The 24,857-nt window shown below is 40.2% G+C and overlaps 1 protein-coding gene and 1 long non-coding RNA gene across 7 annotated transcripts in view; one reads left to right on the plus strand and one right to left on the minus strand.

Moving 5' to 3' along the window:
• LOC116666334 overlaps nucleotides 1-24,857 on the minus strand; it is a 623,984-nt gene that overhangs the window by 540,563 nt on the left and 58,564 nt on the right. The gene's annotated exons all lie outside the window — the stretch shown is intronic.
• On the plus strand, nucleotides 11,105-23,087 carry FSHB (follicle stimulating hormone subunit beta). Of its 2 annotated transcripts, XM_032488394.1 has the most exons (4): nucleotides 11,105-11,568; nucleotides 11,696-11,752; nucleotides 20,878-21,064; nucleotides 22,605-23,087. In XM_032488394.1, the coding sequence occupies exons 3-4, from the start codon at nucleotides 20,906-20,908 to the stop codon at nucleotides 22,833-22,835; spliced, it is 390 nt and encodes a 129-aa protein (XP_032344285.1). In that variant the 5' UTR covers nucleotides 11,105-11,568; nucleotides 11,696-11,752; nucleotides 20,878-20,905; the 3' UTR covers nucleotides 22,836-23,087. The 2 variants fall into 2 exon arrangements, with proteins under 2 accessions (XP_032344285.1, XP_032344286.1); XM_032488395.1 differs by lacking the exons at nucleotides 11,105-11,568; nucleotides 11,696-11,752 and adding an exon at nucleotides 20,202-20,218 and having other exon boundaries at nucleotides 20,892-21,064.

Genomic DNA, 24,857 nt, shown 5'->3' on the forward strand with positions numbered 1-24,857 from the left:
GGGCTGTGGACTCTTTAGGGAAAATCCTGTCTATCATTTATCCCTGGCACCCCTTGAAGCCTGCCATGGTGCCTAGCAGGTACTCAGAAAATGGCTCTTTTTCCAAACGAATGAACTAGTGCTGTTTTGCACCAAGCAGAACTAAATAGAACCCAGCAGCTGACACCTGAAAATGTCGACGTTACTGACTCGCTTGTCTGGGGGAAGGCATGAGTCGTCTTTGATGACTTCGTGGCTGTCACATCTCTCAGGTGTGTTGTATCCTCTTTAATGTGGCCACTCATTGCAAGGAGAAACAGTTACTCAGGATTCAGGTATTTTCGTACAGTTGGATTATTATGTCTGGAAATTAATATTGTTCTGTCCTTTGACATTCATTTCAGGGTCAGTAGAAACGTAACCACCCTCACTCTCTATTTGTGTTCAATCTAATCACTTAGCAGGAGGATTAGAGCTAGTACATGCTGATTTTTTGAAGACTTGGAAATGATTTTTTTTTTAAATTTTGACACTGTAAACATCTCCCAAATGTTTTCATGTGTAATAATTATTACTTAATACTTCAATCTTCATAATATGTTGTTAGTCTGAATACTGAGAATGATACACATGTTAGGTGGTAGAGACCTGTATACATTAATTTTTTCTACAACGTTTTACTGTGATTATCTGTACAGATAAGGTAGGGTACTGCTTCCTTCAAGCCTTTCATCAAAGTTAAGTTGGAATTTTACTGTGGGGTATGAATGTTAAGGCGTTAATTACTGTAATATTTTACGTATGATGCTTTTGAAAACCTTTCCAAACCCATCAATTCATGTAACAATACTTTGAGATAGTTTGACTAATGTCATCATCACCATTTTAACTACTAAAAAAAAAAAAGTGGACACAAAGAGATCAAGAAGATATCGCAAGCTGACAGATCCATGACAAGAACAGGTCCCGTCGATTCTGTGTACTTGCCAAAAGACCTTAACTGAATAAACCTCATTCCACAAATAATTAGTAATGGGAGTAAATGACCTTTAAGGTTCTCTTCTAATTCTGAGATTCTATGAGTCCACAGATAAGTATATTTCTTTCAATAGTCCTTCATATACAAACCTTTATTTTTTCTTAGCTGTAGTGCTTAATAGTTAAGAGCCTGTGATATAAGGTGAATCAGAAGCATAATATCCACCTAAGCCAGTTATAATACTGCTTTAGGCAAGTTATATCATTTTTTGAATTTCATTTTTCTCATCTGTAATTTGGGGATATCAGTAGTACTTACTTTCCACAGTTAAAATGATGCTTAGAGGAAATAATATATATATAGTCCTTAGCAAAGTACCTAGGACATACTAAGCATATTATCAGTAAACATTAAATGCTGTAATTAATGTTGCTATTATTATTATATCACTATTATATCAAGGATGTATTTGTACTTTTAGAACTATGTCCTAAGGATATTAAGAATAAACTAGCTAAACGTTTTCCCTGTATGAATTTTATATAAACCATGATCATGAAATATATTAGTCAGCTGATCACTCATGTTGTAAAAGACAGAACATTTAGCTGCCCTGGAACTGGAATTTAACCATGAATTAAAATACCTAGTCTCCTTACTGTAATAAAGACAAATTCTCTAGTGGAAATGGTTCACTAAGAATTTATTAAAACTCTCCTGTAGGAAAAAAGATTCAAAGGTTTCCACTATAAGTAGGAAATACACAGAATCAGAACTTAAACCTCAAGGCTTTGATCTTTCTTTATAAAATTCAACAGAACTCCTTTTAAAAAGTGTAATCCATTTAAATATTTACCAAACCTTACTCTCAGCTGAAATGGGTGTCAAATCTCAAACTGGAAAATTCCCGTATTTGGTAAACTCCCACCGGATTTGGTTGCAGTGTTTCCCATTACTTGCATCGCAGGGAGAAGAGCATTAGCACAAAAGCTTCAGGATGGGTGATGGAAACTGACAAGCCAGTGGAAAAGAAAACATGACAGCCAAAGACAGAGAGGATTTCCTCTGTGCTCTTGAAAACGGAAAACCATTTCTTTGGCTATTAAGGATACAATTAAAGTAAAGCAATGTTTCTATTGAAGACTGAAGGGATGAATACTGAATCCCTATTATGAGGCAAATATACATACACTCTATCAATTATTCTTTACACAATTTTGTAACAAAAGAATATTATTCTTTATCGACCCAAAACTGTGCAGAGACTTAAAGAGGGAAAGTAGCTGGTGAAATATGTGTCAAGTCCCAGAGCCCAACACCCCTCAGCTAGCTCCAGCTGTTCTTTTTTATTTATTCAACAAAAGTTTATGGAAGTTTATCATTTTAAGTTGATTAGGAATCAGCTGGAGAAACAGTGGTGAATGAGATATAGTTCCTACCCACTGTGAATTTATAGTCTTGGAAGAGAGACAAACAAATGTGCTAAGACAGCAGTAAGAAAAGTCAAAAAAAAAAAAAAAAAAAAAAGCAGCACAAAAAAGAGGCTCCTAACTCGGGTCTGCTCTCTCATTACAGGTCTCAAAGGGAGCTGCATTTTCAAAGACGCACCTAGTACACCATATAGATTTACAAGTATGCAAACTGTGAGCGCATCATGGTCTGATTTCACTAGCAGGACCCCCATGAGCCAGTCCCCTAGGCAAACACCCATGGCTGATCTCTGGAGCTGTTTCTGAATCTTAACCAGTACCTCCAGAGTTCCCAACCCTGTACAGATATCAGCATGAGGATGAGAAGAATGAGAAAGAAGGTAACTGAGTGACTCTAAATTGTACCTTAAACAAAAAATCGACTTCCCTCTCAGAGATACCTGTTTACTTTCAATATCCCAGTTGAATTTTAAAAGACACTCTTTTGGTTAAGGGAGAGTATAGATCCACACCACAAGGTCAAACGTATTAGAGTTAATTGCTTTACACGCTGTCCCACATCAGCACACTAGCCAGAAGCCAGACTAAGGGGGTGCTAAAGCTCTGTTGAAACTAGAGTGAGCTCAAAATCATAAAAGCTCACACACAGTTTTCACGTCTATAGATTCTCTCTTTTCTTGTCACATTGACCCCATATACAGTCAGTATGTCCCACCATAGTCACTATCCTTTGTGCCATGTTCCTTCATCTGAGTTGGGACGCTGGGATGTTCAATCCTTTGTTCATTCACCATCAACACTTTATTGGGCTTCTATTACACGTCAGGCAACATACTATGGGCTGGAAATACTAGAAAGAGAATGAAAGGTCCCATCTTCTCCCACATACGTACTAACATAACAGCCCATCCACTGCTTGGGCAAATCTGCCCACTTAAACAGTGGCAGCAAGAAACAGCTGCAGCAGTTGAACAAGCCCAGGAATGGCAAATAAGCTGGCCGAGGAAAACGATTAGGAGCACTAGAGTCAGCCTGTCGACACTTGAATCTTGCTTTCGCCTAGCTGTTTGACCTTCAGCAAGTCATTCACGTCCTCTGTGCCACAGTTTCTCCGTCTTAAAAATAAAGATCATAATGGTTCCTAGCATGTAAGGTTGTGTGTGATGATTTAAAAAGAAAATACATATTATGTAGAACAATTCCCGGTGTGTGATAGGTGCTCAATAAACGCTGGTGCGTCTTTCTTGCCAAGCTGATTAGTAGTTGTGCTGGCTGGGGTTATTTGGATGTAGACATAATATGAAGTTAGGAGTGCAAAAGGTGTATTAGGGAGTAATACCTGTAAACGGACATGGAGAGAAGTGGGACTGGACAGAGGGAGCCATCTGACCAGCCCATCTAGCAGCTCGCGAGCACAGACTACCCCTTAGCGGTGTCCCACACTGGGCACAGGTGGCCGGCTCTTCTACTGCAGGTCTGCTCAGGGACTGGAAAGGGGCAACCCAGAGAGGAGTGCAGCCCTGCTCAAAAGCTGAGACAGACTCGGAGGGATCTAAGAGCGGAAGGCTGTTAACTAACCACACTCTTGGCAGCTGGGCAGCAAGCCCTTTCCTGAAAGGGACTTAGGCAGGTATCTCCATGTGGGCCGTGGAAGTCGCCGTCCAGGAAGCTGGCTCAGCAGGATTCCGAGGAAGTATCGGAACTCAGTGGGCAAAAGCAAGTGGAGACATCATGATTAAGACGTCAGCCCTGGGTCTGAGCAAGGAGGAGAGGGCCACCTGCCAGGAATTTGCCTACTCAAATAGACTGTCTTAAAAGACTCCTCCACCTCTGACAAACGCAGTTCTTTACTCCTTCTTCAGTAGTTTGTTTCAGACCCAGGGTGGCAGGAGGGCCCTGACCCCAGGACCTTGCTGGTCCCTACACATAGTACTGTGTATACCGTGCTCTTCTAAGAGGGGGGAGCTGTAAACTGTCCGGAAGCTCCAGAGTTACAGAACCATGGAGAACGATGGCTCGAGGCCCCATCCTTAGCTTTGGCTCTGGGTGTCCTTCTCAGAGCCTCTTCCAAGGCCCAGAGTTTCTCATCTGCTTTCAGACTATCAGTCTAGGTCTGGAAGAAAGACAGCTTGACCTAGAGCACCACTCAGTATTTACACCCCCACCTTATTCCAAAAAGGATTTACAGAATCTTCAAATACAATATATAACTAGGCTACTTCCTCTAATAAAATCTTCATCTAAGTTAATGATTCACCTTATTAATTAGCAGGGGAAACGAACAAAATCTAGACAGAGAACAACTGTGGGGAAAGTTTCTGGAGAAAGGGGGCTTTGGATAAGAGTAAAATGCTATCAGGGAACAAAATCAGAGTTATCAGCTCAAAGAGGTAATGAATCTTTTAGCACTTAAATATTTTCTTGTTGTTTTGCAACTGTGCTTTCAGTAGGGGGGATCTGTGATTTAGTAATAGGGCTCATTTCTGCCGTCCATCGTATTTCATTTATGGTTAAGCACAGTGAGGATCCGGGCTGTGGCGGCTGTGTGTTCAGCTGCGCCTGGCAGAGAGCAGGAAAGCTGAACAGCTGACGACAATGATCTAGTTCCATCTTTCACCTGGTGGCAGCCGCCTGCAGCGAGGAAAATCTCCTAGGAAGAACTAGAAGTCTCAATTGCAATATTAAAGTCTTAAACTTCAGAACTCTAAGTGCACAAAAAAACTAAAACAACCTCCGATGTTGATACCTGAATTTTCTATTTCAGATGTTTTTAAATTTTTTAAAATATTTCTTTGTGAAGCCTAAGTGGTGGTCATGAACAATGCCTAGAATGGAGCTGATTTCTCAGTTCCATAAACGCTTGCTGACTGTTTAAGAAATACCAAGGCCAAGCTGTCTTCCTTCCTTGAAGCTCACGAAGCAGATTTACCAAGTTTAAGACCCACATCCCTCACATACTATGTCTTGGTCCGTATGTCCTGTGATTCCAAATCATGGAATCATCACTCTTTTCCCCACTTAACCACTCCCCCCCTCACCTCCTTTAACATCATCAACTTCAACAACACCTGCCCCTGATCTTTGTTCCCAACAGCCTGTGACAACAGTCGAGCTCAACAGAGATACCCATCAGAGCCCCCGGTCTGAGCTGCCCATCCCTCAGCTCACCTGGCAGATTTAGACTGCAGCTCACTTTGAAAGTCAAGACTGTAAGTGATCTAGACATGAACCTTGGGACAGTTCCATCTGAACTGCAAATGGGACTCCTCCAAAACGCCCCAGCCATGGCCAGAGACCCCTTTCTCATTTCTAGGCAACAAAGTCACAGGGACTGCCCCATGACTTATCCACGGCAGCTGTTTCAAGGGCACTGAGCTCTTCAGGCTGAATAGGTCAGGGTCTGTCTTCTCTCACTTATCTGACAGGGCTTTTCACAGTCAAGTGCCAGGAGGAATGAAAATTACAGTCATAACTCTTAAGTACCTCTAAAGAAACACAGGGTTTGCCTTGGGCAAATGTTTATATCAGGAAATTGGGCTTTAAGGCCCTCCAACTTCATTTTTTGACAATCCTCTTGCTTTGTGATGCTCCTGATAATCATACTCCAATCCTCCCCTAACATATATTACCATATACCTATCAGGAAATACCTGTGAGCATCTGAGACAGCTGCTCTGACTCTAGCTGGGAGCAGCTCCCTTTTCTGTGATCTTACTGGAACATACTGTAGCCCAAATCATACTGCGTTATTGCCTGTTAGCCACATATCGACGTTGATTGACTATAAGATCCCTAAGGGCAGATGCCAGATATTATTCATCTTAACCTAGTACCTAGTTGAATTGTAACTGATTTGCATTGAAGCATTAGAAGGAAATTATGAAGGAACATATTATTTGGATATATTAAAATTTAAAGACACTTTATGAAAACAGATATCCTCTTATTCATATTTAAAAATGAGCAAATTAGGTGAGCCAACAATTCACCAAAGAAATGCAAATAAACAAATAAGAAAATGTTCAACCTTATGAGTAGTTAAGAAAATACAAACAAGTTACAATTTTTTGAGTTGCAAACTGCCAAATACACTAGATACACACACACAGATCCCTTCTTTTAAGATTTTCAGTTTAAATTGCCAGCAGTGTAAGGAGGGTCCTTGTTACTATAACCTCATCAATTGTGGAGGGGGTGCGGTGTATGTATGTATATGTGTATTGCCCCCCTGTTTAGGAACATCTGCCCTTCAATTTGCATTTAAAATCTGTTTCTTTAAATATTTCAGTTATAAGTTCTGAAAAGTGAAGATACAGCAGATATTGCAGGAACCTCAGTATTGGTTCCCACTCCTTCCACTGACCCCAGCCTCCGGCCTTGCTTCGTTGCTCAAGATACAAATGAAGACTCTGTACTAAATAAATAGCAGCCCCCGGATCAAATGTCAGCAGCGTCAGGCCTGGATGCAGTTCAATATTCCAATGATTGTGTGTGTACCTAACGGGCGGTGCCTCAGAGGTGACATCGGCCATATCCCCACTGTACTCACAATGTGGGGTTGGCTTCTGCCATAGACAATCCTCCCTGAAACCTGTGTTCTGCAGAGGAAGAGTCAAATGCCCAAGCTGAGACCTGAGTCAGAATCCTCATTGCAACAAGATTCCAGGTGATCTGATGTACATTAAAGTTCAAGAAGCACTGACACAGGCCCCTGCCAACCCTGGCACTTTAGAATGCTGTACAAAATCCAGTCCTCCAGCCGTCTCCTCCTCTACTGCAGTGACTTCAGGCCAAGAGTACCAGGTCACAACGCTACAAAATAGAGGCCACCCAACCCACAACATAACATAAGCAAAAAAGAAACTTCTAAGTTAAGGCAGCAAGATTTGGGGGACTGCCTGTTGTGGCAACTGCCCTTAATTATTCTGATTTTCAATAAGGTATTTATTTGAGCTAGCTTGGGTAGATTTATTTCTTGCAACCAAAGCTTTGCCCACAACAGTGGTTCTCAAACACGTGTGCATCAGAATTACCTAAAGGACTGTTTAAAACACATATTGCTGGGCCCCCTACCCCCTAGAGTTTCTGATTTAGTAGGTCAAGCGCGAAGCACAATAATTTGCATTTCTAACAAGTTTCCCGATGATGCTGATGCCAGTGGCCCTGAGACATTTCCAGAACCACTGGCTTACAATTTCATTGTTAGATGCTCTCTATCACTATGTAATTCAACTCAGATAATACAGACCAGGAGTCCGCAAACCATCGCCCACAGGACAAATCCAACACACTGCAAGTTTTCAAAAATAAAACTTCACTGGAACTTTGGAACATATCCACACCTATTTATCATCCATGGCTGCTTCCTCCCTACAGGCGCAGAGCTGAATCACTGCAACAGAAACCAAAGGGCCTGCTGCTATGGGCTGAACGTTTGTGGGTTAGTGTAGGGCTAATCCACTAAATTGGCTGGGTGGCACTTATACTAGTCTGTTATATAAAATTCACATGTTGAAACCTAATCCTCAGAGTGATGGTTTTAGGAGGTGGGGCATTTAGGAGATGCTTAGGTCATAAGGGTGGAACCCTCAGGCATGGGATTAGTGCCCTTATAAGAGACATGAGAGAGCACTCTTACCCCTTCTGCCATGTGAGAATACAGTGAGGAGGTAGCTGTCTATGAAGCAGGTTCTCACCAGACACCAAACCTACGATGTCTTGGACTCCTAGCCTCCAAAACTGTGAGAAATAAATTTGATGCTTATAAGCTACTCAGCTTGTCATATTTTGTTATATCAACCCAAATGGACTGACACCCACAAAACCTAAAATATTTACTACCTGGCCCTTCACAGAGAAAGACTGCTGACCTCTGATAAAGACCACAATGGAATGAAGTTTTCTTTATATTATCCTGCGACTACAGAGTGCTGAGTTAACTTGAGTATATTCATTGATCATCCTTGATGTCTGTGATGTCATTTTCCACTTTGACAACCACAAGAAAATTCTTTGACAACCGGTATTTACTGTTACTATTATGGCCTACTAAGAGCCATTTGCTATCAATGTCCCTCCAATATGGAAGGGAAAGATTCTTCAGAAGCAATAAGAATTCTCAAACAACTTCTTGTGTGAAAGCTGGAGAAGCCGGGGTTGTTTTAGCATATCTGGAAGAGTGCTGAGGCAGAAGGGGTGTTGCACGAACAACAACCAGGCACTTTCCGATGCTATGAACACCCTCTTATTAGCTCACGACCTATCTGCTAGAGTTACAAACCAAAATGGGCCTTTATGTCTTTCATCACTCTAGGGTCAACTTAGCTTATTAAAATTAAGCTGCCTGTCGTCTCCCAAAATGGTATATAAGATCATAATGAACGCTTTTTCCACTCACTTCAAAAGCCCTATAACCCATTTTTTAAAAATCCTTAAATGTTCAACCCACACACGCAAAAGCGCTATCTTTTTTTTTTTAACTATTCTTTTAGGCTTGTGCCATTTAAAATAGTAGTGTCTGCAGAAATGGCACATCAAAAGCAACTGCCAGAGGTAGAACTGAACGGAAACGGCTTTTATTAGTATATTGGGAGAAATATGCTGGTCTAAGAATGGAAAAAGGACTGATACTGAATAAAAAAAAAAAAAACACCATGGTGCCAAAGGGAGATTTTTTTTTTTTGCTATAAAAAAATCCCATCTCATATTTTAAAATCTAAAGCTGCAGCCAGTTTCTTTTTGGCTGTAGCCAGTTTCTTTTTGTTTTTAAAAAGAATAACCCTTTCAGAGTGTCCCCAGAATTCTAATCCTTAAATGGATCTCAGGACCAATCCATTAAGTTGGCTAGCTGGCACATAACTAGTCTCCATATAAAGTCAGGTCAGTCTCTAACTGCACAGTTGTCAACTGTGTCAGTCCCCCTCACATCCCTTTAGAGCTACTCACACCAGAGCTCTTACTAGGCACTGCGTCCTCACTTTTTTCTGAGCTTTGCACCAGAAAAAATTGTGCTTTTATCTGCACAATCTTAAGTCCACTGTTTTGATTAATCCTCATTCTACTACCTTATGACTCCGCATATTCACAGATTTTTAAGAATCTTTGCTTCCTCCCTTACCCACCATCTCAGGAAGAATCCTGACCCTCACCCCCCTCCAAAGTGTCCCCAACTTTTTAGGAGGTCCACAAAGGGATGGCGCACATGCCCAGGGACCAGCCATCCAGTTTCATCCTTCACCCTATGCCTCTCTCTCACCCATGTCTCTCTCATGCTCTGGCTCCCCCTATCCAGGACTTGAGAGCAGTCCCCATTGCAGGTGATGCCAGTCGTATGAATGCCAAAGTTCTTGCCAAGGATGCTGTTGCTGACATTGCTAAGATGGGAGAGAGGGGTGCTGGCTTCCCTGCTGGGTAGGAAAACGTGCCTCTCCCTCTGACCCTATAGCACACACTCTCACTTAGGCCCCAAAGAAGACAATTCTTTCATCTTCCTGGAGCAAGTCCCCAAACAAGAACCCACACATCTTCCACCAACAATACGCAACAGTTCTTCCCCCTCAGAACAGTGTGTGTGTATATGTATTCGTGTATATATATCCTCAAGTTCTCATTTTACCAACATGGTATTTTCCTTCCAATTAGTCCCCCAGTCACACTTCTACAAACATGCCCATTTTATAAGAAAGATTTAGCTTTATGTAACCCCTCCTCCTATGATCCACAGCATTGGGCAGACGTAAACATGAATGAATGTATTATTAGAAATAAACATCTTATTAGTCTCTCAGGAATACACGTGGAGAGTCATACAAATATCTCTTCACTGGTCCTGGTCACTTCTGATCCATACTGAGTCAGCCTCAGATGAGCGTCTGCAAATCTTCTCCCTTCCTGACCTCCCTCCAGTTTCTCTTTCCTACCCTTCTCTCCTGGCCTGCTGGTTTCCCAACTCCCTCCCAGATCAAGGCCATTGATGTCTTTTTTCATGGCTCCTCCACAGTTGCAGTTTGTATTTTTCCACTTCTTTATAGCTGAGCAGGTACAAGTGAATTCCTTTCTTGTCTCTAACAGCATCACATTGATGCATTAGGCCAAAAGACCCCTTTTCTACCAGTGCCTAGAAGGAAGAAGAGTGCGGGAAATGGAAACAGAAAATCCCTCATGTCACATACACATCTGTCTAACTAAAAAGTTCTGCACCAAAGATGAGTCAAAATCTCAATCTTTTTAGAGGACAATAATACGTGGTTTTAAAATGGCAACATGCCCAGTTTTGATGTTTCCACAATTAAGTCCAAGACTCAATCTCAGGTTCATCTTAAGGTACCACAGGCATCCTCTGCCCTCCATAGATTCTATAAAAGCTACTTACCCCTAAGCATTGGACCTAAGAAAGGGAGCTCTGCCCTAGGACAACAGCTTTGACCCCATGCATCAGTGAAATTCATTCAGCTTCAAGTAATGGAGACCCAAAACAGCAGTGGTCTAAACAAGAGGGAGGCTGCTTTCCCTTTCATGTAAAATTCTCAAGTTAGGTAGTCTGGGGCTGGACCGGCAGCTCTGCCCTGAAAAGCACTTGGGAACTCATAGGCTTCTAGGTCACTGTACCACCAACTCTAGAATGCGGTCCTTGTCCTCTTAGTCCAAAATGACACGCCCACATTACAAGGAGCAAGATGCAGGAAGGACAAAACAAAAAAAAGAAAAAGGGGAAAAAGCTGCTTGCCACCTGTCTCCTGAAGTTCCTGAAAGCTGCCGTACAACATTCTATTTATGTATCTTTTTGCTCAAAACATGGCCATCCCTGGCTGCAAAGGAAGGAACAGACATTTTACTCTTTGTTCTGGGCAGCCATATGCCCAGCTAAAAAGTCTATTCACATGGGAGAACAGAAAGAGAATGTATATCAGGGGACAAACATAAGACTCTGTCACATTGTGCTCCTGAAATCACTATCTTTTTCTGTGCTAAAAATAAACTCTGGAGTCACCTAAAATAGAATGCTTTAAATTCCCTGTTTTTATAAAAAGTTGAGCTATGAGTCAAAACTCTGCCACTCAATATAAGCAGAGGTAAGTCACCCAGTGGTTTAATTCAAAGAACTATTGTAACAGTGATGTCTGTCCTGCCACCTTAAAAGATTGTTCCGAGGATTAACTAAGAATAAACTGGAAGAAAAAGGTAAGAGTAATTTTTTAAATGTGATATAAATAACTCTTGAGGCAAAGGAGAATTAAAGCAAAAAGTATCTTTTGCCTTTTTTAGACATATATGTCTCTCATTCAGATTATCTCCATTCTCCTTTTAGGTTTCTTAATGAAATGTGGCAGATAGATGTCAAGAGAGCCAAAGACTGGGAACAAAGGTATGTGGTCTGATACTAAGTGAGTCAGACAGTCACTGGTATCTTGAGAAAGAAAAGGAAATTCTCTAGAAATCGCCAGTATTTTTGAAGACTCACACCATCATCCTGGTCTCTCAACCTTCTACCCATACTTAATTGTTATTATTAGATATGAGATTAGACCTTCATAACAGAAGACATTATTCCTCAGGCAAATTCTAGGTTCTAGCAATCTGGTTTGCAAAGAAAGCTAGCCTGGCCATTTAGAACAAGTGGAACACTTATAAAATCAGCTGGTGTGTTTTAATAATTTTCCGGAGGATTTAGTTTCGCTGCCACTGTTGTTGCTTCCGTTGTTTGTTGAAAAGTAGTGGAGAGATGAAACATCTGGAAAGCACCTAGGAATTCTAAACTCCTTCAAGAAAGGAAACAGATTCAGGTAAAGGGAGTCTTGTTAGAAGTAACTTATATAGATGCTATGGTTTTACTCTGCTCTGCTGGAGGAAGAAAGAGAACACTGAATGGTGGGGATTGAAAGTTTTGGAAAAGCAAAGGCAATTCTGAGAATCATGTAAGAGCACATTCCAGACTTTCGATGTCTGTTTTTTCGCTCTTCCTGTGGTGTAGCATCACACAAAGTCAAGCCGACTGTTATGCCCTCCAGATAACCTGGTAGAGATTTATTAGTCAGAACAGGCTGGGTTATGGCGCAGTAACAAAATAACCTCAAATTCTCAATGACGTAGCACAACAAAGGTTAATTTCTTTCCCGTGCTGTTTATCTAACATGGGTCAGAGGAGACTGTGCTCTACCCATCAGTCCAAGGACACAGGCTGTCAGAGCCTCTGTCAGCTTCTGGGTGCATCACCAAGAAGAGGAAGCCTGGGTAGTACCCACAGAAAGGAGAGAGAACACTGGAGAGTCATGAGCCTCAGCCCACTTCACTTCTACTCATAGCCCATTGGCCAGAACTAGTCACATGGCCCCAATCTAAGTACAAATAAACTAGATAACATAGGCAAGTACACAGAAGATTTGGCAATTTTTCTGTGCCATAATGATGGTTGGATTATTTAAGAAATGCTTCCTGCCTCATTTTTTCTTCATGTTTTCTATGAATGACAGATTCTATTTCAAAGAACTTTCTTCTTCTGTAGAAGGTAAGATAATATCTTGGTCTTCCAGCATAATTCCCTCTATTTACACACAGTGAAAAAATAAAAATTTATTCAATAGGACACAGAGGTACACATGTATTTATTCTAAGATAGTCTGAGTTGTGTTTTGATGAGAGTGGCTAGTAGAACAGTGCTAACAGGTAAAAACACAGGCCCTAGAACCAGACAGCTTGGGTTTGAATTTCAGCTCCCCCAACTTACCAGCTACATGGATTTGTTAAAGTATTTGAACTCTTTATGTCACAGTTTCTTCATCTCTAAAATGAGGATGATTCTAGTACTTATTATATGGTTCCTGTGATGATTACATTAATTTAAATGGTGCATATAAAATATTTAGCACTAAACTTTAGCACTTATGTGTTCAGTAAAAGTTAACTCGTTGTTTAGTGTCCTGGCTTTTTAACGCATTGACTCAGTTTCAGATTCCAGTTTTCTAACACACTCCGTGGATTAATGATTCATTGTATAATTTCCAAACCTTTTTCCTCCTCTTCTTTCTAAGTTTCTGCTTTTCTAATCTCCCCAGTTGTTAGTTCTCTCTTGTCTAGAATCAAGTGGGGCTTCTCCAAAATTAAAACACGCAGACACAGTTAACGCAAAACAGTGACAATGTCTTTTAGTCCCTGGGTGCTTCTCCTCCACTAGTCCAATCTGTCTAGCGAATAGTTATGTGCCTGAAGGAAGAACACCAGGGACTCAGGAGTCTTCTTGCCTGGTCCAGGATTGAAGCTCTGCCACTTATTTACTGTGATGTTGTTTATCTTAGTGCACCACTCGGATCCTCATTTCTTCATTTATAATGTACAGGCAATAGTAATCTGAAATTCATTAAGCTGTTGATGTAAGCATTTAGCACAGTAGTTGGTATAAGTAAGTGCTCAATACACATTTCCACTCTGTAAAATGAGGACAATAATACTTTCCTTAAAGGACATACATGAGCATAAGGAAGCTGTGAAAACATCATAAACTGTTATGTCAGTGTTTTCTATGTATGTCTATATGTATATGTGTGTATGCAGAGATCCTCTTTCCTAAAACAGAAAGACGTAAAAACAACTAGAATCTGCCATTTTTGTGTTAGGGATAACTGCTGGCCCACTCGTGGATTATTATCCTTTCAGCACATCCCACATCAAGGATCAATATACTGCTAGTTACGTGGATGTACGTCTCATTCTTAGTGCTTTATGCTTTAGTTTCTAGAAACCTGACAACCAGCATCAAAACAAAAATCAAATCCATAAGTATTTACTGATTGCTTACTCTATGCAAGATACAATTGCTTTAAAGCCTAGGAAATATTTTTAGCTTCTTGCATTGTCAGTTGACCCATACCAAAGGCACTGACTTCTTACTGGAACACTATCATGGAATATTTTCAGTGTCATTTCTGCTTTTAAAAGAGCTCCTATCAGGAGAACTCTGTGACATTTTGCTCTGTCTCGCTCTGAGGAAAAGAAAATGCAACAGATGAGCATTAGGACTTTGGTTTGTTGTTCACAATATGGTACTGTCTCATCTGATGAAATGAACTAGAGTTCCATCTGACTGCCCCTGCAGATAAGAACAAGTTTACCTGCTAATATGAAGACTGACCCTCCTGCCCTCTTCCCTGAAAAACACAAAGTACATTATTGTGTCTTCACATTAATAGACATCGGCAACCAGTGCGCCTTTCACTTTATTATTTTTCACGGTTGTACCAACTGACCTTGCCTGGCAATGTGTAATGCACAAGGACCAGACGTTAGACCAGTGAACAAGTCTTGTAATCTCTGAAAATTAGCTGGCAAGGTCTATACTAGTGCTATCCAATAGAAATATAATGTGAACCACTTATGTAATTTTAAATTTTCTAGGAACCACATTTTAAAATAGTACTTTTAAGTTAAAAAAAAAAGGTGAATTGACTTAATAACATTTTATTTAGCCTGATATATCCAAAACAATGTCATTTCAATGTAATCAATACAAAAATCATTGAGACAGCTTACATGAGCTTTTATTTTGTCTTTGAAATCCAGTGGGTATTTTCCACTTACAGTACATCTTACTTTAGACTAGCTGCATTTTAAGTGCTTAACAGCCACATGTGGTTGGTGGCTACCATATTGGACAGTGCAGCTCTATACCACTGTTGGGTAATTTGGTAAGTTAAAACTTACTAAAAATTTAGCACTTTACATAGAATTATCACATCATATATGTTATCTATTACTTTGTAATATAAATAAAGGAAATAAATTTAAATGACTAAAATGGGTAAATTTAAATTAAAAACAAAATTAAATACATTAAACAATTTTGTTTAATTTACATTACAAAACATTTATCCCATGAGCAAAAGAAGAGGATGAAAAGGATACCAGACCATAGAAGGAGCAAGTAATTTATCAAGATACGAGCACAGGTGCTTAATTTCCTATTTTTAAGCCCAAAGATAAAGGAATGATTTGGAAAAAAATCTTTATAAATGAAGGAAGGATGTAGGTCATTGAGCATATGCACAGGTAGAAATTCTAGGGATGCTCACACAGTTGTGGACATTGGTTCACCAGAATTCACAAGAGAAGTCTGCTGTTCATTTAAAATGCAATGTGATGAATGTTAACACTGAGGTGGGCACTGGGAACTAAGGAAACAAAACAGAAAGGACTGGACTGAGAGTGAGTACTGAATACTGTGTAACGTGGGATGAGTGGATGTCTCCTAGAAGAAGCTACATCTAAATGGAATCTTGTAGGAGTGCTTGTAGGAGTGGCTTGGATGAAAAGGAGATGAGAGACATATCTCCAGCCAAAGGAATAGAATTTTTTTCTCTCAAGGAAGAGAGAAGTAATACATGTGACTTTGGGAAGTGGGGAGATGCTTCAAGCCAATGAAGTGGGAATCTGACATAGGGTCTCCTTAAATAATGCTCAACATTTTGTTAAATATTGAGTTGATTAATGTTACTGTACTAAAACCCAGTAATAGAGGGCTAGAAACAAAGATGTGGGTTATCAGTCAGTTTCCAACCAGGAAAACAGAAGCCACTCCTAACATGTAAAACAGATGGAACTTAATCCAGGGAATTCATTATCCAAGTGTTAGGGCTGCTGAGAAGCCAGACAGGGGAAACCCAAAGGTCAGCAGCCATGGGAAGCCCCATTTACCCTCTAGATTGGAAGGACACAAGTAGGGTTTCCAGAACCAAAAGGTGAGACCAACCAGCGGAAGTTTAAGCCACAAGAGGGTTTTCCTCACAAAAACTGGGAGATCTAAGAGAGGAGCTATCTGATGCGACATGGACCCAGGGAGAAGGTGCAGCTGCTGGCAAGAAGAGTGCAGAGCTTTGCTCTGACTCCTTCCTTCCTTTCACTCTCCAATCTCCCTCCCCAGAGGCAAAAGTCTGCTGACACTGCAGCTTGGGAAAGGCAGCCTGCAGAGGTCCCTTCTCCCAAAAACAGACAGCAGAACAGAGTAAAAACAAGGAAGGCATCAGAGAGCAAACAGGCTACCGACCAGCAGAGCATAAGTGAAACTGTGAGTGATTTGTGTTTCAATTTGTTCAACAAAAGTGTATGAGTGCCTACTGTGGATTAGAAACTCTATTCGTACTGGGAATACAAAGGTGAATAAGAGCTCTAGATTTTCATCAATAAAACATTTCAACAACCTAGGTATGAACACAATAACATCTAATTAGGAAATACACTAATCAGATAAACTAGGCTCTAAGAGGCTTGACACTGGGAGACACGTCTTGGGGCCTCTTGACAGGCCAAGGAAAATAGGGTTATATGGGGGGAACCTCTGACCTAAATGTGGATGGAAGTATAAACATGGACATTTGGAATATCTGCCCAAATTCTGGATGGCTTCTGTCTTGGCCTCTTTCCAACTAGCGGGATTGTTGAGAATTATAACCAACTGATGTCAGTATGGTTCGATGAGTAGCTCTCTGCTTTGGAGACAAACAGACCTAGATATGAACCACAGCCTCGGCGCTTACAGGTTCCATTGTCTTGGGTCAGTCATTTATACTCAGTTTTCCCATCTTTCAAAGAGCAATAATAGTAACTCCTTTAGAAAGTTGTTGTAAAGATTATATGTGATTGTGTATTTAAAGTGTTTAGTTAAGTGCCTGGGGCATAGTAGGAGCACAATTTTTAAAAAGCTGTTAATATTTTAAATTGAATTTGTAAAGAGCTAATACAACTGTATATACATTAGTCATTAAAACATAAGTTCACATATATTCATATACATGTACTTCGTGAACACACATAGATAACATAGAAAGTTAATTTCAAATGCAAGGTATAACTGATAGTCATAACATTGTCAGTATTCTTTTAGGAAAATTGAAAGGATTTATAGTTTTCTAGGAATCATGAGTATATTTCATTTAATATGTATTATATGAAATTTATTCATCCTATAACTTTGATAATATGTTTACTTGCCTATTACTAACAGATTTTAACTAACTACTACATTCCAGAGATCACTTACATAAATGCTGAATTAGTACTTGTAGTGCCCAGTACTTTGCTAAGTTTTTATCTTTGTCACACACATTTGATAAAATCATAACTCTGGATAAATCCAACCAATTGTCACCGATGAGCCTGATGACAGGCAAGTTCAACCCCTGCCATTAAACTGGGCAAAAGGAAAATGCACATCCGTGTTGAGTGGTTTCATGTTAAATTTTTTACCATAAACCTCAAGTGGGCCCTTAAGGCTGGTAGGCAATTTTACTATGCCTAACTCACTGATAACTCACTCCCTCTCCCAGTCTCAGACAACAGTTCAAATCTTTTTGTCTCTCATTCTTCAGCAATTCATCCACCATCCTCATTCGCAAATGATGGCCTTACTTCCCACTTTACTGAGAAAATGAAATTAATCATAGGAGAGTTTGCATAAAGCCCATCACGGTACCTAACACCCACCATCTTTCGTACTCACCACACCTCCCCAGCCAGCAGCATCTGCACCCACAACTCTGCCTCCTGCCTGATACAGGATGAGCTCTCCATTCTTCTGTCTAAAGCCATTCCCTCCACTTGTGCTCTAAAATCCATGTCTTCACACGTACCTAAGAACACTGCAGAAAGTCTCCTCTCCTCCTCCAACATCATTTTTCACTCTCTACCCGACCATCTGCATCACCATACAAACAGAGTTATTCCTTCCGTCTTAAAACATAAAAATCAAAAGAAAATTACCTTTACCCCACTTCCACTTTACCAAATCACCAATTTCTTTCCTCCTCTTTGTATCAAAATTTCTAGGGAAAAAAAAAAACAAAGTTGTCTATATTCAACTCTTTTTCTATTCATCTCTTGCCAATCACTTAAAGACACACCCATCAGGGTACTGTTTCCCCTCACCCCAAAGGAATTTCTCTAACCAAGGACACTGATGATGTCACATGCATTGTGCAATTTCCTCACTTAAACTGTTGGCAGCATTTGGTACAGCTGTCACTGTCTCCCCCTGATACACTCTCTTTACTTGACTCTGGGACACCACATTCTCTCCATTCCTTTTTTTCCTCAATGACCCTTCTCCATTTCCTTTGGATAAAGGAAGGGAAAAACAAACAAACAAACAAACAAAAAACACTTCGTCTTATTCTTGACCTCTTAATGTTTGAATACACCAGGCTCCACTCTTGGTCTTTTTATCTTCTCTATTTACACCTACTCCCTTGGTAATCTCTTCTAGGCTCATGTCAACAACTCCCAAATTTATACCTTCAGCTAATCTATTTGTCCCAACATACAGATTCTACTTGGATGTCTTAAAGCTACCTCAAGCTCAACATACCCATACTGGACCCCTTATCTTCCCCCCAGACTTACTATATCTACAGCCGTCCCATTTCAGTTGACAGCAAATTTATCCTTCAAGTTGCCTGGACCAGAGTCATCCTTGACTTTTCTTTCTCTCACACTCAAGTCATCCATCAGAAAATTATGTTGGCTCTATTTTCAAAATATATCCAGAATCAGATTATGTCTCATTACCTTCATTGCTACCACAATAGTCTAAACAAATATCATTTCTTACCCAGCTAGCTGCAGTAGCATCAAATAGGACTTCCTGTTCCTACTTTTCCCGCTCCTGCATTAGTAACACAGCAGACAGAGGGATCCTTTCAGACCTAAACCAGATCACATCACTCCTCTACTCAAAACCCTATAATTGGGGATGGGTAAGAGCTCAGTGGTAGAACGTATGCTTAGCATGCACGAGGTCCTGGGTTCAATCCTCAGTCCTCCACTGAAAAAGAAAAATCATGTTAAAAAAAAAAAAAGATTGGAAAACCCTCTAATCAGTCCCCTCTCACAGACAGTAAAAACCAAAGTCTTTACATTGGTCTAAAAGATCCTACATGATTAGACTTCTGTTACATCTCTGACATTGTATCCTAATATTTCCACCATTTGTTTTTGCTCCAGCAACACTGCTTAATTTAAAAATATTTGTTAAGCAAATCAATCCCAGTCTCCAAGGAGTTCATAGTCTGCTGGGAGAAACAGAGACATACAAAGGATTACAAAAAAGAAGGTGGAAATTAAAGCTCTCCTCTATCTCTCATCCTAAACACTGGCAGATGAGTGTTGAAGGTTGAGAAATTTGCCAGGGGTGGAAATAGTGTAGGGGACCCAGGAAGGAAGCAAGGACATTTCAGGCAGGACAAACACTGCACATGCAAGGACTTAGAGAGATGAATCAGCAGAGCATTTAAAGAATTACAAGTAAAGCATCAAAGAAAACTTGAGGTTAGAGGATCTGGATGTTGGAAGTAAAGAAAAATACAGTCTACACTTAGATAGGAGTCACATCATGAAAGACTCTCTATTTGTTTCTTCCCTTACAGCTTTCAATTTACTCTCGGAGTAATTTATTAACCATATCTTTTTGATGCACCTCAACAAGGCCCAAGCAATACTTGGAAAGGACTCGAATTCCCCAAGTTAAAGCTGCAAACAAAAAACACAGAGTCAGATTTAATTTGACAAGATAAAGGAGTGGGTGTTCTACTACATCAAATTTAATTTGCACAAAATCATCATCTCTGGTAACATTATGTTTCCTGATCTACTGTGTTTAGACTACTTTAGTTTGGCTTGATCTCCCTGTCTAGCTAAACACTGATTCACTTACAGCAAGCTTCAGGCTAACACTGGTCTTACTAATACCCAACAAATCCACCAGGTGTTAGTTTCACATGATTGTGTATAAAAGGTGAACTGAGACTAGACTCAGCCTACAGCTTTCCCCAGACAAGGCAGCAGACCACAGGTGAGTCTCAGCACCCTTAGTTATCAAGTGGTGACTGTTACTTCTGAAATTTACAAATTTTTCAGGATCTGGAGAACAAACCTAGAGCTTTTCAACTTCTATTGTGTAGGGAATTTGTGCTTGTGAACCTAGCTTCTTAAATATGGTTAATATACTGTAATCACTGTCAGCAAGCAATTGTCTTTCTATAGGCCAGTTCGCCTGGTGTCCGAAATAGTTTTATTTTAAACAAAGGGGGGCAAAAGCAAATGATAATATTTATGAGATCCTAAAAATGAACTAACTTTGTAGTATAGACGTTCCTTCTTCTTTTTAAATAAAACTAGTCTTTAAAATGATAATGAATGGACAGATATGAGGATCGCAATTACTTGCTTCAAAGTAATCACTTTAAGAAAGTCAGTAGTAATAATTTAATCTTTAAACGTTGCTCTGCTTAAATCTGGAGTTTTAATCTATAATAGTTTTCTACTTTGACAAAAAAAAATTGAGGAGGAGAATAAGAAGACATGTTTGTTCAAGAAACAAAGAAGTAAAGAAAGAAAGGAAAAAAGATTGCTGGAGCAAAATGTGGCTGCACAGGATGGGCAGACCAATTATTTTTGGTTTGGTCAACTTAGGTAACAATGATAATTCTTTAGTTTTTCGGTTTCTCACAGGCTTTAATTGTTAGCTTCCCAGGCCAGGATGAAGTCACTCCACTTTTGCTTCCTCTTCTGTTGCTGGAAAGCAATCTGCTGCAATAGCTGTGAGCTGACCAACATCACCATCACGGTGGAGAAAGAGGAATGCGGCTTCTGCATAAGCATAAACACCACGTGGTGTGCGGGCTACTGCTATACCCGGGTGAGTACTTTGCTTTGCTGGAAGTGAGGGTGCTGAGGGTCTGTGTGAGGCAGGCTGTGTGAATTCCCACTTTATCAATATTTTAAGTTTCCCAAGGAATAGCCATGAGTCCCTTAGCCAACACTGCCTGTTTTATGATTGGGGTTATTTACTAGGATATCAGTTAAATGTTTGGATTTGGATTTGATTAGGGTAAATTTAGGGAAGCCTCAGATTTGATCTGATCAATTTGGTAATATGACAACTCTATTTTTCAAATTTTATTTAATTTTTCATTTCAAAAAAAATAGTTCTATACTAGATTTTACAGAGAGATAAACACGTAAACTTACATCTATTTAATAAAAGATCTACAATATTCTCCCAAAACCAATTCAGCAATCGAAGCCGTATCTTTGCAATAGAGAAAGTACCAAAATATATTTGCAAGCTACATAAAAACACAGCCACATTATAAAAATTGTCTTGTTGGCCCGCCTGAATACAAAGGCCAACAAGCAGGCTGAGAACACAATCGATCCGTGCAGACGGCTGGAATCAAACTGAATCAGCAAACCCACTCACTTCTTTGTACTGTTGAGAAAACCAAGGTACAGAGACATAAAACCACCAGTTTGTATTCAGACAGCTTCTCTAAATTAATCCAAGAGGCAGTTTCTACTTTTTTTTTTCCCCTACAGCTACCTATGCAGAATTTCATTCTATAAACTGACCCTGAAAACAGCAACTTTTTAATGAAGTATACTTGATCAGGTGGTAAATGAGTCTGATCAAACTCCACTCACTGCACCTTCTCAGGACGTAGACTTGGCGGCATGACACTGAAATAAACAGAAGTGTCAATTTCTTCTCTCAGTGCAAATATACACACATATATATATATATATTTTTTACTAGAAAGTGTTAGAACAAAACTATTCTGCCAGGATTAAAGTTCTTATATGCAAACCGTTTGAAACTGAGAGCCTTGCAAAACATACAGCATATAAGGGGGGAAGATGTCTACAAAACAGTGGAATATTTACAATCTGCCATAAGCCTTCATAGTCATGCTAAGGACTAACATTTCACATTATGTATTTATTTTTTGACTTTTTATAAACACCCAGGGACAGTGTGTTTGAAAATTTTTTTCTGAGAAATTAAACTTCAGTGTTTCATGGTTCAAGCTGTCATTAATATGGCTTTCAACTAAGTACAGAAAGTCAGATTAAAATGTCTGCTATATTTCCCTTTTCATCATTTCTCTATATTGAAATTCAAGTTTCTCTAGAGTTGAAGAAATAATATTTTGACATAGACATAAGGAGTAGGAAAAGGAATAACATATTTTCTGTAAGATTTCCAGAACAATCAGGAAGCGTGGTATGGCACATAGATCATTTATGAGGTCATGCTTCCTCGGTTAGGAATTCCATAAGTGAGCTTTAGCGGGTAAATGTTAGAGCAAGCAGTGTTCAATCCCTGCCTCATTTTGATTAAGCTAAACAGAAACCTGCAGAATACCGTAACCTAACTCTCTCCTTCCTAAAACACTCAGGATCTGGTGTACAAGGACCCAGCCAGGCCCAACATTCAGAAAACATGCACTTTCAAGGAGCTGGTGTACGAGACGGTGAAGGTGCCCGGCTGTGCTCACCATGCAGACTCCCTGTATACGTACCCAGTAGCCACTGAATGTCACTGTGGCAAGTGTGACAGTGACAGCACTGACTGCACCGTACGAGGCCTGGGGCCCAGCTACTGCTCCTTCAGTGAAATGAAAGAATAAAGTACAGTGGACATTTTGAGTTGCCCACCCTTGTCCTGAAGGACCAAGATATCCAAGAAGTCTGTGTGTGTACAACGTGCCCAGGCTGCAGACCACCGTGGGAGACCCCACTGACCCCTGTTCTCCGGCAGAGGGGGAGCTCCAGGAATGGAGAGTGCTGGGGCCTGGGGCCTGTCACTACTCAACCCTGTGTTCTAGGTCTGGTTCCATAAGTTTTATTCAGTCTTAATTAACTTACAGACACGTGGGTGCTTTCACATCTAATAATCTAAGAAATCCTCTCAGGCAATCCCTTCCTCTTAGAGACAGGGATACTGGCCCAGATGAAGGAAGTGAGCTAAGAGTGGGTAAAAGTACTCAACGCAGCATTCTCCTGCTAGACTCAGAGCCCTGAAGAGCAGGGCCAGCATCTTCTTCATGACTGTGCCTCAATGCCTAGCACCATGTGTAGAACTTAGTAAGAAACTCAGCATTGGTTTCCTTAAGGAAAGTAAGATCAGAACGGTAGAGGGTAGGAAAATACAGAAAGAGGATGTTTGAGGCTATCTGATGAAACTGCTCTCAGCAGTGCCAGTGAGTCCTTGGAAGTGGAGCATTGGTTCCAGTATCACCTCCGGCATGTGGAGGATAGAGACAGGATGCCTCTCTCCGAATGGATCAGGTGGAGGTTACTGAGCTCAGGACTTCCAAGCTATTACTGCCAACCTCTTCCTTTAGTTAAGGGTGAAAGCAAGAAATGTTAATGTCAGCTTGTGGAAATTACCCCCATCTATTCCACTATCGAAATAAATTGAACAAATGCTATCATGCTCCTGCAAAACTCCCTTTGGGAAGTAAGAAAAATTATATGGTCCTGCCCTCCAGGCTGGGATCTACTCCTTTGGAGAGATGTAGATTTGAAAGTAGGTTTGAAAGGAATTTTGGCAACTTTATAAGTGCATTTACCTTATCTACAAATACATTTGTGTAAAGAAATAGCTCTTTTAGAATGAATTAGCCATGAGGAAAAAAACAAAACAGCTAACGGCTGTTTTCTAGAATCCTCTCTGCATGCATCAGTCTTCTCTTTTGTCTGTCCATATTCTCTCAAATCTGTTTCTTTCAAGAGGGTAAATATTGTAATTATTTCATGAGTTGATTTCAAGACTTCTCTTAATAATATACTTGTTTCATACTCATGTTGTTTAACTAATTTATTTAAATCTTATTTTTTTAATAAAGATGCTAGCCACCAGACTTACGGATTTGGATTTTTTTCACATACAAGCAGATGACTAGAATGTCTGTATGTTTATAATATTAGTAGAAAGAATGTCACCAAAAATTTCAAGTCCTTCTGTAATATTTATCTGTCTGTCCTGACCTTTGGAAATATTAAAATTAATTTTGTTCCATTTCTAAAATTATTTCCTTATTTAAATGTGGGAGCCCATGATTGGGTTAACAAATTGTAACAGACCCCAGCCGCTTGTCTCCTTAAAGAAGAGCAAATGTGCTTAGTAACTGCCTTGCTTGCATAGTTGAGGTTTTAGATAGCACTCTGCTCATTGCAAAGCAACAACCCAGGCCCTCGGCTATAAACGCTGGGCGTGTCTGCTGTTAGATAGTCTTCTATCCCCAAAACAAGGAACTGGCTGGGCTGGTGGTCTGCTTTAACATATCTGTAAGAATGTATCTTGCTCCCCTCTTCCCATGACTTCCCTAAAGATAAACTGTAGGCCCCTGATTGTGGGACCAAAGGAACAAGTCTTGGGCTGGAATGGTAAACAAGTTATAAAAAGCTGCAGACTCAGAGGTGAGAAGGCTGGTTAGCCAATGATGGGTAAGATCCCCAGAGTGGGGCAACCTAAGACAGGCACAACCGCCTGAGTCCAAGAAAAATGTTGTTAAGCAGCTGCTTCTCATACGTTCCGCCCTGATAAGCTGTAAGGCTCGCTGGTGCCAACAAGAACATGATTTACCAAAACATAAAGGGTCTTCTGACCTTGAGCCAGACTCTACAATCTCGATTCCACCCTGTCT

Source organism: Camelus ferus, chromosome 10, assembly GCF_009834535.1.
Source record: "Camelus ferus isolate YT-003-E chromosome 10, BCGSAC_Cfer_1.0, whole genome shotgun sequence".
Lineage (NCBI taxonomy): Eukaryota > Metazoa > Chordata > Mammalia > Artiodactyla > Camelidae > Camelus > Camelus ferus.